Source organism: Leopardus geoffroyi, chromosome E1 (assembly GCF_018350155.1).
Source record: "Leopardus geoffroyi isolate Oge1 chromosome E1, O.geoffroyi_Oge1_pat1.0, whole genome shotgun sequence".
Classification (NCBI taxonomy): domain Eukaryota; kingdom Metazoa; phylum Chordata; class Mammalia; order Carnivora; family Felidae; genus Leopardus; species Leopardus geoffroyi.
The window spans coordinates 2841655-2862810 of NC_059330.1; the positions used below are offsets into that span (position 1 = coordinate 2841655).

Here is a 21156-nt window from a genome sequence, read left to right on the forward strand (position 1 = left end):
AAGAAACCCTCAGCCCTGATAGCGGGGCGGCTTGGGGGGGGGGGTCCCCAACACAGGCACCCCAGCTTCCTCATGTGTCCTGCTAGTGCTTGGCACCCCCCTTCCCCCGTACCCATCGTGTTCTCCCCAGCCCTCTAGGCTGGTGCACTTGACTTCTCCTCCCTGGGCCCAACCTTGCTGGCTGAGACCATCATAGCCACCTCGTCTACCCTGCCCTCCACTCCCCAATTTCCTCCCTTTAAGGCATGACTTTCGGTTATCTTTGTTGGACCAGAAGCTCTTCTCTAAACTGATTTTGCCACTAGCAACAAACAAGAACCGAAATGATGGGCTGGCTGCCTGGAGGTCAGGAGGCCTGGGACCCTGAGAAAAGCAGGAGTGAGATACATCACCAGAGCTTTATTGCAGACCAAGGGGCCTATCACAAATACCCCCCACCAAGGCAGAACCCAGGTGCTCAGGGCCACCTGTCAGGGCCAATGCCTTGAGCCCTACCAGAAAAGAAATATCAAGAGTGCCAGGATTTGCCCATTTCAACAATTTCAAGGCAGACTGGCACCAGAACAGAAAACTGTAGGAGGACAGCAGTTTGTGAATTCGGGGACCTGGGGTCCCGGTGCGATCACAGAACAGGTAAGGGGACAACGAGGGGAGGAGATGGGCAGGGCCTCAGGGCCTCCAACACCGCGGGAAGGACTTTCAGGCCACCCTTGAAGTCCCCGTTAGCAGGACAAGGAGAAGGCTCCCAGGGAGCTGGGGTGCTTGGGCTCCTGGATGGAAAGGCAGGACAGCTGGATCCTGGGATTCACACGAGTCAGGAGAGTCAGCTCCCCACACTGGAACCGCTGTAGCCGAGGAGGTTCTGCAACGGGAGGAGAGGAGAGTGTACGTCCCCTGCGTGTGGTCTGTCGTACCCGTCCACTGTCTTCCTCCCCAGTTCTGGAAATGCCCCCCAGCAATCGCTCGCTCTTCCCCCTTCCTCCTGGGACCCATCTGTCTACACACCCCTCCTCCCTTACCCAACACGGTGACCATGGAGGATTTCCTCTCAAGCTCAAAGGAAAGCACAACAGGACGGAGGACAGAAAAGCTGGTACAAAGCGTCCGGAGGAAGAGGACCAAAGGCTCATCAATCTTGGCTGAAGACTAGAAAGGCAGACTCAGGATTAAGCAGAATTCAATTTTTTACTTTTTTTTCCCCCCCAAAATTTTTTTTTTCAAATTCTTGAACTTTCTACCAAACCCTTGGGAACCTGGGTATCCAGCCCCCCCACCTCCCGGCCACGTCTCACCTCCACCTGGGCTCCAGGACCTGTAAATTGCAAGGCCACCTTCCCCGGCCCACGGACACACTCCAGGAGGGACGTCCACTCACTGGGACAGAGCCCTAGAGCCGTTGCCACGTGATGATTCTTACAGGTGACCAAAGCCTCGGCAGTGCCGTCCTCTACCAGGAGCCTGGGGGAAGGAGGGGCCGGGGAGAAGCAAGAACTCCCACGGCAAACCCCGGTGCCCTGGGGGGACCCGACACACCTCTCTGCCCGCCCCCCCTCCCCGGCCCCGTCTTAACTCATTTTTCTTTAGTTCATCATCCCCAAATACTTATGAAGCAATTCCCACAAGCCAGGAACTGTGCTAGCAACAGGAGAGCAGACAGACGAAGCCGCGTAGAAAAGAAATCAATGGAGCGATGGGTGCCCACCTTGTGCGCTCACCTGACGCTGGCCTGGATTATGGACGTCTGTGTGGGGCAGGTCGAGCCCTGACGAGCACACCTTCCCTGCAGTGAGGACAGAGGTTGGACAAACCCACCTGGGCCCATCACAACTCCCTGCCACCCTGTGCCCGGCTCGCCTGGCCCCGCCCGTACCTGGGGGCAGAGGCTGGTACAGTGAGCACAAACCCACAGGAGCTGAAGGCTGAAGACAGAAACGATATGGCAAGAGGCGGTGGCCTGGAACGGGGCCCGGCTCCCCTGCAGTAGTTCAGCCAGGAAGATGCGGGGCAGGGGAGCACTGAAGACAAGGAGAGAGAGAGGTCAAGAACAGCCCACAGGGGTGAAAGCGAGCGAGGTCTGGAAGGACCGAGCAGGCACAGAGACGGGGACAGTGGTGGCTTCTGTAGTCTCCGGGAAGCCTCATGACCCATTTTGCATCCTGACCTCTGACCACGGATCATTGCACAGGCTTGACCCAAGGTGTCAGCCAAGGAAGACAGCTACATTTTAGGCTGAAAAGCCTGTAAGGGCTTAGAACACTGAATCTTTCTGGGTAAAACAGTAATTCTCAGCATTTTTATTCAGGGCAGAGGAAACCCTTCTGACTCCACATGCCCCACTAGCACTGGAGACTAGTTAGGGCAAAACTCCCAGAGCCAGGACCACATGGAGGAAGCAGACGCAAGGCCACGAGGTCTGGGGATCAGGGCCTGGGGCACCGACCTGATGCTGGTCTCCGGGGGGAAGCTCAGGACCTGCAGGTAAGTGGATGGCCGGAAGCAACAGTAAACATTATGGGATCTGCAAGCGGAGGAGGAAGAGCGATGAGGGAAAGAAGCCAAGCGAGACCAGAACAGACACCGGGTCACAGGCTCAGACCCCTGAGGGACGCGCTCTGGCCCCGGCCCCGCCAAAACAGAGGGAGGAAGGAGGCAAGGACCGGCCCGGAGCGTCCCTCGAGGGGAGAGGGCACGCACGGCACGCGGCCAGCACGGACAGCACGTCAAAGGGACGGCGGGAGAACCGCGTCAGCAGGGAGGGGAGGCAGAGCCAGCCCCACAGATCCACACCTGGAAATCTTTTTCTCCAGCTGGCCAAAGTAGACTCGGGCTCCCGGAAGGAGTCCCAGCGGCGGAGGCAAGTGTGGGTCTTTGATGTAGATGTCCAGGTGAGGGGGGAACGGACAGTCGGCAACCCGCACAGCTACGGTCAGCTTCACGCACCCTCTCGAGGTCCGAGCGGTGCCTACGGAAGGAGAGGGGAGGGTCGGTGGCATCTGCGAGGACCACAAAGCCCCCGCTAACCCATTTCTCACCCCCCAAAGGAGGCATCATTACCAGGCTTTGTCCAGAAAGGGGCCGGAAACGGTTCACACAGTGTGCGTGACAAAACCTCAGCTGAGAAGGACACCAGGGAATTGGTGTGGCTGTCGGGTCACAGAAATACAGGAACGGCAGAGTAAGAAAGCAGAGAACGGGAAGAGATTTGAGAACAAGCCACTGCTTGCGCTAAAAAGGCCCTTCCTTGTCGATTTCTTCATTTTTTTTTAATATTTCCTTTTACTGCTACGGCTTTTCCTTAGTTGTGAGAAAGTCTGCTCACGATCTTTTCAGAACAAGAACTTGCCAGGGGGGAAGCCAGGCCTGAATCACCACTTCCACCTCCCGCGGACGCCATTCCTCCAGGAGCTAAAGCACACCCAAGAGACGCACGCTACGGCGGAGAACGCTGTCCACCCAACCCAGCCGCGGGGGGAGGAGAGCGAGCGGCCAGAGCGGCCGGCGAAGCTGGCGGACATTTACTCGCCACTGAGCAGGTCGGCCAGCGAGGTCTCGGGCAGGGCCTTGTCGGCGTCAGGCGCGGCGGGGAGGTCCCGGCTGCTCTCAAGTTCCACGGTCCACTCGTCCCGCACAGTGAGGCAAGACGTGCAGCCGGCCAGCTCCAGAGGACGCTGCGGGACGCAGGACGGCCCGCCCTCCGCGAACAACAGTGGCGTCTGCCGGGGACAGGAAGACAACTCGGTGAGTGTGTCCTGCTCCAGAGGGAGGCTCACAAAATACCGGGGCGATTTTGCTTTCCTCCTGGAGCCTGGTGAGAGAAGCCGTCCAGATCCAGACAGGCTTTCCGCCTTTCCTCCGGGAGACCTCGACACTAGCCGGGCACTGCCGCTTGCTCTCCAGACCCCAAGCCGAAAAAGCCGTCCGGGGAAGGGTGAACGAAGGACAAGGCGGGGCACTCACGGGAGGGCCAGGAGCCACCAGTCGGTACACTCGACCCGGGTGCAAGAACTCGAACCAGCGGATGGAGGAGCCACGGAAGACTAAGAGAACCTGGGGGGGAGGGAGGGAGGGAGGGAGGTGCTGGGGCCTCCGGCAGGAGCTAGGGGCGCGGGATGCCAGGCCCCAGATCCCCACAGTCCAGGTTACCTTCTGATCCTTGCTCTCATCTCCCTCGGGCTCAGGGGGGCCCCACGCAGTCCCCTCCTTCCTCTGGGTGCCCCCAAGCCAGCGCCCTGATACGTAGAAGCTGAGAACGGGCTTGGGCACCTCTGGACTAGCTCCTGGGGGGACACCGAAGTTCCTCTTCATCAGTGCCTCCTTGTGGGACAGCAGGAACAGTCGGCTCTGTTCTGTGGGAGGGCCCTCTGGCGGGGCGGGCTCTGTCTGAGAAAGCGCGAGGGAGGTGGCTGAGAGAAGCAAGGGTCTCGGCACAGGCAGGATCAGGGCGTCAGCCAGGAAGAACTGGATATAGACCCTGTTGGGAGAGACAAGGAGGAGAGGTTTCTCAGCGGTGCAGGCGCTGGGTGTCGTGGGCCCCAGACGCCCGCCACCCGCACCAGGCCCTTCCCTTCCCTTCCCCTTGGAGGCTCAGGGGATCGCCGCCGCGCGCCCGGAAGGGCCGACCTGGCCTGCTGCTTCTGGATGAAGCCCGCCATGCTCAGCTCCTTACAAGAAGGGAAGGTGCTCCTGACGTTCCTCTCTATGATCAACTGGAACTTCTCTGTCCGCACCAAGCAGCCTAGAGAGAAAGTTTTCTCTTTTGGCGAGGGGAGAGAGTGATGGGCCGGGAAGTGGAGGAGACTACCCAGCAGGCCTCACCTCCCAGTCCAGGCCCGAGGTGCTCCCCTAACACAACGTGAGGGCCCAGGCCTGCCCCCCTCCTGAGATGCCATCTCCAAGGGAGAAACTGTCTTGGCCACGTGTCCAGGCCTGCCCCCGGCCTCCTCGGCCTCAATTCCACTTTCTCACAAATCCCTACAAGGCCTGTCCCTTGGTCTAAGAAACTTCCCTTTACAGGAACTTTCCCGGTCTATAAATCTCGGCAAGTCCAAAGAAGACCATCACTCTCCCAAACTAAGAAGCGTCATCTGCCGTGCACATCAGGAGCTACGGTAGGAAAGATGAACACTGGGAATTGGAGTCCTCGCTAGAAAAACCCTGACTGCGTACTCTGCCAGTACTGGTGTCCCGGACTTGTCCCCGAACCTGTGGTTCAACGTATGCCACTTCGCATCTCGAGAAAATCCCAGGAGGTGCCCCCTGGGCACCCAGCCCTGCTGTTCTGAGACCCTCCCCGTCCACCATCTTCTCGCCACTTCTGAACTCCAAACCTATGAGCCGGGAGTCGCTGATGGGCTGAGAGTGCTTAGCCAGGATTAGGCAGGGGAGGGAACCGCTTCTGTCCCGAAGCTGCAGGCAGCCTTTGTGAGATGAAGCCGCCAGAAGCCCAATTAAAATCTGCAGGGGGACGAAAGACAAGGTATCAAGTATTTAGCAAGTACTCAGCATCTACTATGCTCCAGACACCGCCAAACGTTAGCTACAAAGTGAACAGAAAAGACGCGGTTTCTGACCTCAAAGAACTCATATCGGGTGGGGAAGACAGATATAAACAAACACACACGCACGTTCACACGTTCAGGAGCGGGGCAGAAAGCGTACGAATCAAGGTTGGAAGTAGGAGACCGTACGGGGCCTCACAGGACACAGGAAGGAGGGCGGGTTTATCTCACGAGCACCGGCAGAAACAAAAAAGGATTGGGAGCAAGAGAGCTTTGTGAGCCCAGGGAGGTTTTAGCCCACTCTCCCGTCTGCCGCAGGGAGAACGAACGGGTCGGGCTGACGAGAGACGGGCGGTTAAGTAGAAGGCTAGTGCGGCCACAATGACGAGAAAGGGCGACGACAGCGGCAGGGAGGGCGGCAAAAACAGGGGTCCCTGAGCCCTGCTGGCGCCCCACCTACCTGGGGCGGGTGGAAGGTGGAGGGCAGCAGAGAGAGCCAGGACCATGACAGACGCTGGTTGAGCTGGCCGCTGGTCAGATGAGAGGCCTCCGGGAGGGGCAGGAGGGTCTTAGCGTCAAAGGCGGCCCAGGCCCTGCACCGGCCTTGGTCTTTCAGGGTGGCCAGAGTAGGGAAAGAGCAAGGGGTCTGCAGCCGCGTGTACTGTCAGGGAGAGCAGAGCAGTCACACCGCGCGCCCCGCGGTACGCTGGCCCTGCCACCCACCTTGCCTGCCCCGCACACGCTCGTTCGTACCTTCTGTAGGGGACAGTGATGTGGATCTTCGAGGATCTCCTTGTGGGCATTGCGGCGGCTGCTGCCTGGCGGAGCTAGAACGTCCAGGACGGGGGCCAGAAGCTGCAGCCCCGGGCTGGGGTTCCCAGGACAGGAGTGCTGCAGGAGCTGGTGGTGTCTCAGCACGTGGGGACACAGCCTTGGCCAGGAGGAGAGGCGGTCATGTCCCCCAAAGGCAGAGGCGCCTCTTCCACGCCCCTGCTCCCCTTTCCCAGGAGGCGTCCTACCCCCCAGGCCCCCAGCCCAGACCCCTGTCCTCACTTGCAGGCCAGCTCCTCCAGTGCCTTGGTGGCCCACAGGTACAGGGGAAGTCCTAGCTGACGTTCCCACACCAGCTGCTCATACAGGGAGGCCCCCTGGGCCTGGTGGAACGACTGAGTCTCAGGCTTCTGGCAAGAGAAGCCCCGGAGCAGGATGGCGCCGTGGAGGCAGGGGGCCAGCACTGGCCTTCTCGTCCCTCCGCCCACGGACTGCAGCAGGTGAACGTCCTGGAGCTGGAGGAAAGCAGGACACGTGAAGCAGCAGAGGTGAAACCCTCAACTGAACGCGCCCGGCAGAGTCACCGCGGTCCCCCAGCCCGGCCTCTGGGGGAAACGTGACTTCTCCCGCACCGGCACCTCCTTCCAGGCCCCCTGCGCCTCGCCCAGCCACAAACCCTCCCCTGCGGAGAGCCCTCACCTCCCACGAGCTCTACTCTGCTTTTCGGCGGCTGGGAGGCCCCTGGCGGGTGCTGGGCCACCACTCAGCAGCTGCCTGAGACCGTCCTGGCCCCACGCATGTCGTTCGGTCCCAACATCACCTCCTCTATTCGAAGGCCCTTCCTGACCCGAGCCCAAACTGTTCTTGGCACAAGTCTGCCAACCCCACCCTCCAACACAGTCTCTTTCTATGTTTTTGCTGTAGACGTCCCTATACCCTGCTGCTAGTGCAAAAAACAAAACAAAACAAAAAGCCCAGTCCATAAAGGCAGGGGGAGTTGCCGTGAGGACCTCTGAGCCGACCCCTCACCTACCTCCAGGGAGACTCCCGGCCGCACCACCTTCCTGAGGCTGTGGAACTGCTGGTAGGCGAGGCAGAGCGCCAGCTGCCCGTCCATCTCGTAGAGGCCGGCCGGCTGACTCAGCACGCCAGTGACCTTTCCCTGCCAACACGCCAAAGGTCCCGTCGGTTGCCATTTCCTCCCTCCTTGGAGACCCGCCTTTCCTGCCCCCCGAACTCTCGGATCTCTCCTTCGCGCTCACCGTGTATGACAAGAGCGTAGAGTTCCGGACAAGAGCTGCTTCCCTGTCCCCGTCCTGGGAGCTGCTGGGCGCGGGGAGTGGCGGGGGGTCAGCCTCCAAGAGGGGTCCATCCAGCTCCAGCTCCAGCTCCCGCACACACTCCGGTCGCAGGGGCAGCAGATGGGAGGAGGGACTGGTCGTCCAAACGCGGTAACAGTGGCCGCGGATCCTGACCACTCGCAAGGCTGTCAGCACATAGGACCTACCAGGCCAGAGGGCTCGGTGCCACACCAGCTGGGCAGGGATCTGGCTCGTGCAGGGGCAGGCAACACGGTACATGAGACGCTTCCCACGACACTGCCCCTCTGCCAGAGTCTCTTTCCATCATGACTTGACTTCCAAGACCTGCTCCTCGTGAATTCTGTTCTGCGTCTTCAGCGGCCCTGTCTGCCAGTTAACTCTTAACCTTCTGGATCTCTTCCCTCTCACAGAAGATGCCACATGTTTCCCAATCCCTCCCTGAAGATACAAACCATCCCACCCAAACAGGGAAACATCCCATCCCCAAATTACAGCTTTTGCATTTCCCCATCCCACCTTGTAACGTACAGATGACTCTCATTTATTTAACCCACACGTACGGAGCACATACGTATTCAGTGTTGGAAAAGATGTTAAGGGAAATACAATAGATTGGACCCTCTTTCCCCACGTACTTTAAACCACTGGGGAACACAGACACAAAGTCAAGTAATGATACGGGGCCATATGCGATCAAGTGTCAAAAACCACACACATTCCGCAAGGTTCTGGGGAAAGAAGAGAAGTGACCATGGGTTGGAATGATCAGGAAGACTCAGTGAAAGAAGCTGGCCCCTGCCCAGGGTCCTGAAGGATGTCTCTGCTTTGTCAAAGCGGAGAGGAGAGAGAAGGGGGATTCGCGCAGGAAGCAACATAAAGATGTCCGAAACTCAGGACAAGCAAGGCAGTGAGAACATGGGCCAAGATGGAGAAGGATCGCTCCTGGGAGTCTCAGGACACAAGATGGGAGAGCCAAGAGGAGAGAAAAAACCCAGAAATGACAAGCTGAAAACTTCATTTTATAGGAAAATGAGAGACATCAAAAGTACGAAAAGAAAATAAACCTCGGAGAGCAGGGTATCCTATGGACTGGAGCAGTGTGGTTGTTGAAACTCATGCACCAGGGGAAGACAGACGGTTCTCAAATGCAACAACCTTCTAGGGCCGAGAGAACACACAGCCATTCGCAGGAGCTTTGAAACCCTCTGCCTACTCGGGACACCTGAACCCCCCGGTCTCCTGTGCTCCACCTCACAGACCTCCATCTCTACTCTGCAGCTGGGTGAGACCACCGACCAGACCGTGGACGTCACGCCTCGTCGAGAGGTATTGCTAAGACCTCACCTAAGCTTACGGCTTGTGCAGGACAAGTAGTTAAGAGCGGTTTGACTGCACAGACGGGTGCCTCTGCTTCTCCCCCACTGCCCTCTGCTCCACAGACTTCCTTTCACCTCTCACCAGGACAGCCAATCCGCAGCCCCTCCGCCTTCACTCAAGACGCCGAGCACTTCTGTCCTCTGTGTGAGTGCCAGGATCTGAACGCGGACCCCGAGCCCCGCCCTGTCGGCCTCCCTTCGCCCCGAGCCTACCAGCAGCACACCAGCACTGCTGTTTCCTCAACTCCTCTTCTAAGGCAAAAGCCCCACTTGAGGAAGTCAGGCCCCCGTCACCCCAGTGCCAAACACTCTCCGGCGGGGCCGCTGTTCGGCAGCCTCGTGTCCCCAGATACCTAGCAACAGCAGGGACCCTGAACCTTTTCTTCTCTTTTCAGAGTCCAGTCCTTCATTTTCAAGAGATGATCTCAGCTCCTCCATCACAGAAGAGATTCCCTGGGGTCATCTAGGGTGACAGTACGTCTCCAATATGTCTCCTCCTCAGCCTATAAATATAGCAAGATCACTCCTCCCCTGTTCAGGCCAACTCTGCCCTGAACGGCATTTCCCGTGGTCTCTAGGGGACGGGAAACAGTCTAATGTAAAGAAAATACAGAGGCTCCTCTATAACCCAGGAGGAAAGACCAGACCAGAAATTTAGGCGGCCTCTAAGCGGTTTTAGTTTTAGTAGTTGCAGGTTCCTTTAACACACTAATAACTGCCACTTAAGCTCATGACACATACGGACACGAGAATTCTGACCGCGCTACCACGTTTCAGAACTGCCTCTCTTGACGTGCACAGAAGAGAGTCTTTTTAGCCTTTAATCGTTTCGAATGCTCTTGAAACATTATTCAGATAATCATGTGAGTCATAAGACAGTAAGTACCAAGTTTTCAAAAAAGCGCACACTGCAAAAAAATTTCAGGAAGCACACATACTTGGGGCGCCTGGATGGCTCGGTCGGTCGAGTGTCTGGCTCTTGATTTCAGCTCAGGTCGTGATCCCAGGATCATGGGATCAAGCCCCAGGCTGGGCTCTGTGCTGAGTAAGGAACCTGCTTAAGACTCTTTTCTCCCTCTCCCCTGCCCCTCTTCCCCACTCGTGCTCGGTCTCTCACTCTTAAAAAAAAGAAAAAAAAAAAAAAAAAAAAAACGCACATATTTGATGTCTTAATGGTGCTAAAACGTATCATTTTCTAATGCAGAGGAAAAACAAGCGATTCTGGCAGGTCTGAAAGAGTCACCCACGGTACACAAGTCATCCACTCAGACGAACCACATAGCAGAAAAGTCTGCCCCCTGCTTCCTGTGCGTCAGAATGATGTTCCCTGGACTCCTCCTTCAACAACGCTGTCCCAGAAAACTGCTCCCCGAGTTGCCTTCCTCTCCTACTGCTCTCTCTCCTGCAAAGAGCCCTGACGGCCCCTCCGCGACTCCACAGCCCGAACGGACCCCAGTCCTCACCTGCACGACGACGGACACGAGGCTGCCAGCTGGCGAGGATCCACCAAGAGACAGGACAAAGTGAGCTTTCTTCTGACTCCTCACCAGAGCGCTCACGCGAACCAGCTTCCCAGCCAGGTTTGGCTGCACGCCTCTGAGCTTGCCTCTAAAGAAGGAAGAAAGAGGAGAGGGAAAAGTCCTTTCCATTTCTTTTTCCCTGTAGATGCCTTCCCTTCTGCCATAAATAACCTAGTGGTGATTTAAAATTGCCAAAGCGATCATTCCCAAGACTCCCTTCAAACTCTTCCTGACCTTAGATGAGGCAAACTTCACTTGAAGACACCCACTCCTGATACCCAGAGAGGCCCCATCGCCCCCCTCATCTGGAACACTCCACCCGTCCTGCTCCCAGAACCTTTCTCCCCTCCTCCCACCAGCCCACCCCCTCCTCCCAGCTGCATGGCGCTCTGTCCTCCCCCCAACAGGGAAGGACTACCTGTGCCTGAGCAGGCGGGAAGCAGTCTCTGGATAGAGAACAGAGAGAGGGCTGAGGGAGCTCGGACTGCTGGTCAGGGGGAGCACTGGCACCGGAGCACTCAAGAGCTCCAAGTGTCCTTCCCCTGAAGAACTCCACCTGGGAGGAGGGAGGTAGCTCCAACTGGGGAACAGAAAGAGATGGCCCAACCAAGAAAGGTCCAGATCTATGAGCTAGAAAAAACCAAGAGCAAGGGTTAGCCAGGACCCTAGCGTCCCATCCACCCTTCTCCACCTTTCTTCCCTCAGAGACTTAATTTCCTCGCTCCCTAGATACCATTCTTGTTAGGATCTGAGCATCCGACCTTCACCTTCCTACTCACCTCACAGCCCAGGACACCAGTGTTATCTTTCACATAGAGGTCTCCTTTCCTGCACTCTTGTTCCAAGTCCCCTGACAGGTCTGTTAGTGTCCCTAAGAGTAACAGCCGCTCCCGGGGTAGGGGAGTCCCACTTGGTCCAGCCTCTTGGGCCCAAGCCTGGTATGCATTACTGCTCCAGGACAGGTGGCTGCAGCATGGGAGGTTTTGGTGGGTCTTGAGGTCCTGTACTGAGACAAAGCTGCAGAGGGAAGGGAGCAGAGGTCCTGCAAAGCCATATCCAAGCCTAGAAAATTATCCTTAACCCCAACAAATCCCCCAAGTTCCCAAAGAAAAGTCAACAGAAAACATGGACAAAGAGAGGAGTTTGACTCAAGGGCAAAAGCCCCAAGGGCGGGGACGCTCAGTCGGTTGAGCATCGGATTTTTGATTTCGGCTCAGGTCATGATCCTGGGGTTGTGGGATCGAGCCCTGAGTCAGGCTCCGTGTTGAGCATGGAGTCTGCTTAGGATTCTCTCTCCCTCCCTCTACTCCTCTCCTCAGCTCACTCACTCTCTCTCTAAAATTAAAAACAACCAAGGGGCACTTGGGCGGCTCAGTCCATTAAGCATCTGATTTCAGTTCAGGTCATGATCTCACAGTTCATGAGTTTGAGCCCCATGTCGGGCTCTGTGCAGACAGCTCAGAGCCTGGAGCCTGCTTCGGATTCTGTGTCTCCCTCTCTCTCTCGCCCCACCCCTCCTCAGGCTCTGTCTTTCTCTGTCTCAAAAATAAACATTAAAAACAAACAACAAAAAAGCCTTAGGGCTAAGAGCCTAAGGACATGAGGATGGGGTCTAGGCCCAAAGACTAGGTAGTAAGGCAGGCAGGAAGAAAGTCGGTGCTGAGTGACACTTTGAACAAGACGGCACTACAGGGGACCCAGAAACACAAAGGAGTAAAAGAACAGCCCGAGGGCAGGAGTGTGGGGATAACACTGGCCACACTCAGCTCCCCTGATGGCGTCTGGGCTCTTAGCTCCACAGAGAACTCCAGTGCAGCCACCATGGCCTGTGCCTGATGGCTCGACCTCAGTGGCCCCAGCCAGGCTTCCTTCCTGGTCTGGGAGATCACAGAACTCTCGACTGGCGGGGAAGCAGAGGCTGAGACGGGATTCGCTTTCAAGAGCTCCCCGATCTCAGAAGATGCTTAGGATCAGCCGTTCCCAAGGCAAGTGCTGCAACACCGCCCACCACTATCCATGACGAGGCGGAGCGTGGATAACGTGGTAACAGGCGAACTTATCACGGTCGGGACAGATTCACATCTGTAATCCCGTGACTGCACACACTGGCATGCTCACCATCTTCTGAGCAGAAAGAAGAGAAAGGATAAAGATACACAACGTCGTAACTCACCCTCCTCTGTATCACGAACATGACCCCCGTGTGGGTACCAACAGCGGGGAACGCTGTCCTAGACGGCCCACTCCCCTTCCACACCTGCTTCCTTCTCTCCCACACGGATGTGCACAGCATAAAAGGCAAAGATGGTAACTAGTATGTGTCGAGTCCCTGTTACGTACACACGATACTGGGTCCGTTCCCGCTCAGTGATTCACTGAAGCTTCACCCCCAAATCACTGTAAACACTACCAGCGAGGAAACTTTGAGAAGTCAGGAACCCAGGGGTGTAGGTGGCAAAGCCAAGGGTGCCTCGCTCAAAAGCCCATGTTCTTTTCCTGTTGCTCTACTGCTCTTTGCCCATGACAAAGCAAGTGGAGACAACTTCAGGACAGAAAACAGTAAGGACAGGGGTCACTCTCCCCAGACTCTTCAGGGTCTAGGTCAGGAAACTGAAGGTGAGAACCTCAAATCCTTGCATCTGTCCCTGCTCTCCAACTTTCACTGCCTAACATACTGCCTGGCACACTGCAGGCACGTGACCAAGGAGAAAGGAAAAAGAGGATTAAAATCTTTGAACCTGTCAAACAATTCCTGTTTGATCCCCACCCACCGTTCTTTACAGACTCACTTCTACGTACCCTGCCACCGATTTTACGTTTATCTTGAAAAACAACATGCAACTTCAAAAAGCTTCCAACTTTCCCAACAATTCCTGACTTCCCGCTTCTCCATTGTTCTAGCATCGCCAGAATCTGGAGACATTCGGATCTCTTTCGTCTTAGACCGATCACAGAGGCCACGAGGCGCGTACTCGGCTCACCTGCGGGAGACTCTACGCCACTGCCAGAGGCTGCACAACCTCCTCTACTAGGACTAATCAGTAAGTAGTTCTCTGTCCCAGGGCCCTTCCCATGTTAGCAGGACAGGTTTCTCCTGAGACTTCATCCTGTGTTTACATAAACAACGTATTTAACCTTAATAGTTACGGACGTGGACGAGAACTGTAGGAAAAGATGGGAAACCAGAGGCCCATGGATTAGGATGAGAAGAGTTACACAGGAAGAAAAGTGCCCCCAGGCAAGCATGTCCTGAGAAATTACTTTGGGATTCAAATAAGACATCATTTCATACCCATCAAAGAGGCAAAAAAAACCATTTTTTTAAACAAACCCCAGATCTGGAAAAGGTTCCGGATGTAGACGTATACCGCTACGTGTATCCGCTGGTACAACTCCACCCAAGGGAAAGCAACGTGCAAACGGCTAGTGAGGCCACTGCGTGCACACCCGCGGAGCCTGCACTCCCCTTCAGGACAGTGGGTGCTGCTGGAGAAGGGCAGGGAACCGGATCAGGGTAGAGCGCTTAGGAGACTCCACCGAATCTGTCACGCTTCACTTCTCATAAAGAAGAACTGAGGGGCGCCTGGGTGGCTCAGATCGTGATCTCGGGGTTCGTGAGTTCGAGCCCCAGATCACGCTCTGCAACGACAGCGTGGAGCCTGCTTGAGATTCTCTCTCCGTCTCTCTCTGCCCCTCTCCTGCTCATTCTCTCTCACACTCTCTCAGAATAAATAAACTTGAAAAAATAAAAATAACAAAGAACTGGAGCCAACACGGCAAACGTGAAGGTTTTCAAAAGGTGAGCGGGAGTACTGACTGTATGATGCAGCCAGCACACTGCCTCATCGGAGGACTTCCACACGCAGCACCTTCTCAACGAAGGAAGCAGTGCGTTGATTTACATTCTGGCGGACCAGCATGCGTAGTTACCATCGGCTTATAACAAATCCACGGCTGAGAAAACAATTCAGAATTCTGAAAACGACGTTCCGGATAACAGAGTACAGTTAAGCTGTCTTCTCACCAAAGATCCCTCGCCTTCGCGGAGACAGAGCACAGGGCCGAGTGACATCCAACGGCCACAAGCAGGGTCAGCCCAGGGAAAAACTATCCTACGCTCGAGTAAGTTTGGGAGATGCCTAATTAAACAAAGCTAAACAGATCTGCACCTTTTTTTATCTTTTAGAGGACAAACAGTGATACGTATATTCACATCATAACAGAATACCATGCAGCAGTAAAAGAGAGGAGCTAGAGCCATCATTAGGAGTGAATCTCACGAGCACGAGGCACAAAAAGCAAATTGCAGAGGATATATAAGGTATGGTGCCATTTATATAAAAGCAAAAAGTATGCAAAACTCCACAGTATACTGCTTAGGGACAGACACATGTGCAATAAAAACATACTGGGTGGCTCGGTAGATTGAGCGTCTGACTTCAGCTCAGGTCATGATCTCACGGTTCGTAGGTTCAAGCCCCACAACGGACTCTGTGCTGGCAGCAAGGAGCCAGCTTCAGATCCTGTCTCCCTCTCCCTCTCCGCCCCTACCCTGCACACGAGTGTGCACGCACACGCTCTCTCTAAAACAGACCTGAGAAAATATATAGACGTACGTATATGTAGAATGCGTATACATTTATATAGAAATAAAAACACAGGAATTAACACACCCCATATTTGAGATAGTGGTTCCTCCCGTGAGGAAGTAATTGAATTTCTTTTCACAGGCCTTTCAGAGCCTTTAATATGTTAATGAGCCTTGTGACTTTCCCAGAGAAGGTTATCACATGTTCAGTGTCTCTTAAACTCATTTAGCCATGGAACCCTTTTCTTGTGGAACTTATTAACACTGCCTTGAACAGTTTAAGAACACAAGCCTTGTAAAAAAACAAAAACTAAATACCTTCAGAAGACTTTAAACTCCAGTTTCAAACACAACTAATCTGCACTTGCTGACGTCTTAATGCTCCATACCTTAGTTTCCTAATACACAAAAGAGTATCAACCTCTCCACCTTGGGGGTCCTTTTTCCAAATTTTCTGTCTTTCCGTCTTCCTCCCTCTTCTCCTTGTCCCTAACAAGAGTGATGTCCCTTGACACCAGTCAATTAAGGAGAACCACAGGTAAGGAAAGCAGCGTAATGGAGGCTGGAGGAAGCCAGCAGAAGGGGCTCGATAGACCTTTTCCTCCCGGTAGCACAGCTTCCCCTCAGGCTTGTCATTTTCCCCTTAACTACAGGTCATTCCGTTTCAGTCCCAAAGTTAACTTCCTCTCTTCGAGAGCCCGCCTCTCCTTACCTGTAGCTGAGGGGCAGGGGAAAACCCTGGTTCTTTCCCTGGGACAACCAGATGGTCTTCACACAGTCAATTACCAACTGAGTCAACTGGACATCGGGCTCCGTGCCAGCTGGACACAGGGTCTCTTGGATGAAGGTCCGGGCAGCCTCAAGCCAGGCCTGCTCCTGAGGAAAGTGAATCTAGTTAAAACATCTTCCTAACCAACCTGCCCACCAATGAAATTTGGGGAATAAAGTAATAAAAAGAGAAATTAAGAGGGCACGTAAATAAAGAAGACAAGCCACAGAGTTGAGCCATTAGAAGAAACCTTAGGCGTGACGTAATTCAGTCACACCTCAGGTCTGACCTCCTTCTCCTGTAGGTGCCGTGTGATAACCAATTGCCCCGCTGGAGATATGCAGGTGGCCTTACACTGCTCTGTGACACCCCCGTGGGTCTCCCCCAACACCTTGGACATACGTCTAAGATCCATGATCACCAGGTACAACATAGTGGTATCCCATCTTACGTGGGGTCTGGTTCTAAAGCCAGCCAGTTGAGAAATACTCAAAATCACCCTTGAAAAAAATCCTTTCTGTTGCTCATAAAGAATATGACAAGGGGGGGGGGGGCGCGGGGCGCCTGGGTGGCTCAGTCAGTTAAGCGTCCGACCTCGGCTCAGGTCATGATCTCGAGATTCGGGAGTTCAAGCTCCGAGTCGGGCTCTGTGCTGACAGCTTGGAGCCTGGAGCCTGCTTCAGATTCTGTCTCCCTCTCTCTCTGCCCCTCCCCACTCTGTCTCTGTGTCTCTCTCTCAAGGGTAAACATTAAAAAAAAAAAAAAATGACACGGTATCATACGGTAACAACTATATTTAAACACACCGCATTATAAGCAGTATATAAAAAGGACACAATATATTTAATTTTTTAATTTTTTTTAAATGTTTGTTTATTTTTGAGACACAGAGAGACAGAGCATGAGCGGGGGAGGGGCAGAGAGAGAGGGAGACACAGAATCCGAAGCAGGCTCCGGGCTCCGAGCTGTCAGCACAGAGCCCGACGCGGGGCTCGAACCCACGGACCGCGAGATCATGACCTGAGCCGAAGTCGGACGCTCAACCGACTGAGCCACCCAGGCGCCCCAGGACACAATATAATTAAAAAAATTTTTTTAATATTTATTTTTCAGGGAGAGAGACAGAGACAGAGCATGAGCAGGGGAGGGGCAGAGAGCGAGGGAGACAGAATCAGGAGGCTCCAGTCTTTGAGCTGTCAGCACAGAGCCCCACGTGGGGCTCGAACTCACAAGCTGTGAGATCATGACCTGAGCCAAAGTCGGATGCTAAACCAACTGAGCCATCAAGCGCTCCTAATTTTTAATCATTTATTTTTTTTAGTCAAGTATATACACGTGAGTTCCCATAAGCTAAATCAACGTTAAGATATAATCCCACTGGATTTGTTTTCTGCTCTGTCTTTTCAGCTAAGATGTAGGCTTCCTAAGGAGCACATGAACCACTTTATATACCTACCACACATTCTGGACACACAGTTGTCTGTCTATAGATAGCTCTAGAAAAGGGGACCGGTTTGGCCTACTTCCAATGCTAGTTTCCTTCGTTTTAAAATTCTGACAGAGTTCAACAGTACTGAGGGGCAGGACCTTTATTCCAATCCCCAGTGATAATTCTAAACCATCACAGCTCGATCCCTGTTCCTCCAGTGCTCTTCTACTAACCTTCTGGTCAGTCCTCCACATTCAGTCAATCTTTAGCAGCCTGAGAAACCAGTCTTCACGTTCTAGCGACTTCAGTGTTCTTGTAAACAGCCCTACCACTAAACCTCACCTTCACTCCACCTTAGCTAAACACGGTCACTCATGGCCATGGATATCAAAATTGGGGCACCTAGGGGCGCCTGGATGACTCAGCTGGTTGAGCGTCTGACTCTTCATTTTGGCTCAAGTCATGATCCCAGGGTTGTGGGATTGAGTCCAGCGTCAGGCTCCGCGCTGACAGTACAGAGCATGCTTGGGATTCTCTCTCTTTAAAATAAAATGTAAGGGGCACCTGGGTGGCTCAGTGGGTTAAGCGTCCGACTTCAGCTCAGGTCACGATCTTGCGGTCTGTGGGTTCGAGCCCCACGTCGGGCTCTGGGCTGATGGCTCAGAGCCTGGAGCCCGCTTCCGATTCTGTGTCTCCCTCTCTCTCTGCCCCTCCCCCGTTCATGCTCTGTCTCTCTCTGTCCCAAAAATAAATAAACGTTGAAAAAATAAAATAAAATAAAATAAAATAAAAAGGGGCATCAGGGGCGCCTGGGTGGCTCAGTCGATTAAGCGTCCAACTTCAGCCAGGTCACGATCTCGTGGCCCGTGAGTTCGAGCCCCGCGTCGGGCTCTGGGCTGATGGCTCAGAGCCTGGAGCCTGTTTCCGATTCTGTGTCTCCCTCTCTCTCTGCCCCTCCCCCGTTCATGCTCTGTCTCTCTCTGTCTCAAAAATAAATAAACGTTAAAAAAATTTTTCTTTTAATAAAACGTAAAAAAAAAAAAAAAAAAAAAATTGAGGCACCTGGCTGGCTCAGCTGGTAGAGCAGGTGACTCTTGATTGTGAGTTGGAGCCCCCACGTTGGGTGTAGAGACTGCTTAAAAATAAAGTCTTTAAGAGGCACCTGTGTGGCTTCATCGGTTAAGCTTCCAACTTCAGCTCAAGTCATGATCTCATGGTTCGTGAGCTTGAGCCCCACATCAGGCTCTGTGCTAACAGCTCGGAGCCTGGAGCCTGCTTCGGATTCTGTGTCTCCCTCTTTCTCTGTCCCTCCCCTACTCACGCTGTCTCTATCTCTCTCAAGAATAAATAAGCATTTTAAAAATTTCAAAATAAATAAGGTCTTTAAAAAAAATTGGAGGGGCACCTGGATGGCTCAGTTAAGCACCCGACTTCACTCAGGTCATGGTCCGTGGGTCCCACCCCCGTGTCAAGCTCTGTGCTGACAGCTCAGAGCCTGGAGCCTGCTTTGGATTCTGTGTCTCCCTCTCTCTGCCCCTCACCCACTCATGCTCTGTGTCTCTTTCTCTCAAAAATAAACATTGAAAAAAAATTTTTTTTAAATTGGCCCATGCCATCATTCAGCACTGCCTCACCAACGTAAGGAGAGCCTCACCCAGGCTCTCATATTTTCTATCTTCTTTTCTAGCTCCTGAGGGCCTGTCCACTACTTGGCACTGAATATACTACTTGGCATTGAATATACTACTGTTTTTCAAAGTGGCGCCACTGCCTCGGAATCACCCAAGTTTCTTTTTGTTTTTTAATCTTCTGAGCCGTCAGCACAGAGCCCGACGCGGGGCTCGAACTCATGGAACTGCGACATCATGACCTGAGCCGAAGTCGGATGCTTAACCAACTGAACTAACCAGGTGCCCCAGAATCACCTTAAGTTTTATTAAAAATGTGAATTCATGGATCTCACATGCTGAATCAGAATCCTGGCAGGAGCGGGGGGCACAGAAATCTCTCTTTTAAATACGCTTCCCCAGATCAGTACTGATAAAGGCTGAAGTTTGAGAACACTATACATTTTTCCCTCAACGACCTCAGCCACTGGATGTCTTTAGTAGCCATCCATAGATGCGAATGTAGCTGAGCTCTATCTCAAGCTCTAATAACATCCGTCTGCCTACCCGATTCTCCACCTCGCCAACGTACAGGCACCACACATCCCAGCACTGTGCTTTTCAAAAAAAAAAAAACAAAAAAAACCACTCCTCTTCCAACGTTCACTAATTGGCAAGTTGCACCCTCACCAAATAATTCTACCCTGAAACCCCAAGTCCTCCTTTAATGCCTTCCTTTCCCTACACAAGACCCAAGTCCTTTAGACAGACTCTACCTCCTTTTTTTTTTTTTTCAACGTTTATTTATCTTTTTTTTTTTTTTTCAACGTTTATTTATTTTTGGGACAGAGAGAGACAGAGCATGAACGGGGGAGGGGCAGAGAGAGAGGGAGACACAGAATCGGAAACAGGCTCCAGGCTCTGAGCCATCAGCCCAGAGCCTGACGCGGGGCTCGAACTCACGGACCGCGAGATCGTGACCTGGCTGAAGTCGGACGCTTAACCGACTGCGCCACCCAGGCGCCCCCTTTTTTTTTTTTTTTTTTAAACTGTCTTCACTTCTGGAACCTCAACATTGCTGCCTTGGTCGGGGTCACCATCCTCTCTCACTGCTTTTCAACCACAGCCTTCTAACTGGTACGCTGCACCGCTACCTCAGGAAAGGAAAACTCCAATCGCTCTTCTGCTTAAAACCCTCCACTAACTCCCGATTATCCTCAGTTTAGGGTCGCTATTTAGCAAGACTTCTAAGACGGTCAGCTCTCACTCCTCCATCACCACCCCACTGAACTTGAGTTTTTCAGAGATACCTGTTTCTATCTCTTGCTTCTGAACATGTCTTTGCCTCCGCCTTGAAACCTCTTTCAGCGCTTTTTCTGCCTGGCTCACCCCTACGTGCGGACGTTTTTTCTCGATCGTCGTTATTCCTTCACCCTGCAGCTGCGTCAGGGGCCTCCCCCCACCCCCGGAACCCTCAGCCCCACCGAGCTCCACGAGTCCGCTCCCGGCTTCGCCACCGGCCGGAAGCCTGCAGAGTGGGCGGAGACGTGTCCAAGGCTCCCAGCTGGCGCCCCGGGAACAAACACACACATTCGCAGAAACCAGCGACGGTGGGAGGAAGGACAGCCTCCCAGGCCCCCCTCGCGCGGGCGCGGCCGGGGAAGGCACAGAGGCAAAGAAACATGGTGGAGGGAGCAGGAGAAAGGGGAGAATCCGGGCACACGAGGAAAAAGGGACGAGGGACGGAGAACGGCACTCACGGAGTCGGGAGCCGGAGCCGTGGCGGCCTCCATGATGCGCCCGAGGCTACGCCCAGGGAGAGCCCGCGAACGGCCGTCGCGCGAGGGCTCTCGGGAAGGCCGCTCCGTGACGTCATCGGTGGGCGCGGCCGCGGCTCCGCCTCCGGCTCCGGGTGTCGCTGCGCAGCCGCGGTGACTCTGGTGTCCCCCACAAGCCGTGCTCGCCCGTGACTTCCTGTCTGGCCTCCCCCGGAACGGGCTCTAGCGCAGGTGCTCGAACGCAGCCCGCCTGGTTGGTCGCTCCTAAGCTTCTTTCGATCTCCCTGATCTTACCAACCAGAGAGAGCTGTCTCCTCTTTAGTGCAGCCTGAGCACATCATTCATACTTATGTGACGGCCTTGACTCACTGTTGTAATTGTTTCTCCGCTATGCTGTACCTAGAAGCTTTATCCTACTTATTCTGTTTTTCTGTGTATCCTGGTGCCTAGAACAGTGATTGTTGCTAATAAGAGCTGGGGGCGTCTGGCTGGCTCAGT

General features: G+C 54.1%; 2 protein-coding genes across 2 annotated transcripts in view; both read right to left on the minus strand.

The window, feature by feature from the left end:
* Nucleotides 1-5318, minus strand: part of AURKB (aurora kinase B) — a 24635-nt gene extending 19317 nt beyond the window's left edge. The window contains exons 1-2 of the mRNA XM_045490327.1: nucleotides 5313-5318; nucleotides 1768-1775 (exon numbers count right to left, since the gene is read on the minus strand). The gene's annotated coding sequence lies outside the window, so the exon portion shown is untranslated. The remainder of the gene's footprint in view (nucleotides 1-1767; nucleotides 1776-5312) is intronic.
* CTC1 (CST telomere replication complex component 1) lies at nucleotides 385-20816 on the minus strand. Its single transcript, XM_045490316.1, has 23 exons — nucleotides 20641-20816; nucleotides 15788-15951; nucleotides 11267-11504; nucleotides 10906-11117; nucleotides 10431-10575; nucleotides 7532-7816; nucleotides 7303-7431; nucleotides 6552-6784; nucleotides 6252-6429; nucleotides 5959-6159; nucleotides 5328-5454; nucleotides 4621-4735; nucleotides 4144-4471; nucleotides 3958-4047; nucleotides 3520-3713; nucleotides 3055-3143; nucleotides 2788-2962; nucleotides 2441-2518; nucleotides 1871-2015; nucleotides 1716-1780; nucleotides 1293-1458; nucleotides 1020-1146; nucleotides 385-862 (listed from the first exon to the last, which is right to left on the minus strand). Exons 1-23 carry the CDS (start codon nucleotides 20671-20673, stop codon nucleotides 723-725), a joined length of 3657 nt encoding a protein of 1218 aa, XP_045346272.1. The 5' UTR covers nucleotides 20674-20816; the 3' UTR covers nucleotides 385-722.
* Nucleotides 20817-21156: the final 340 nt, after the last annotated feature.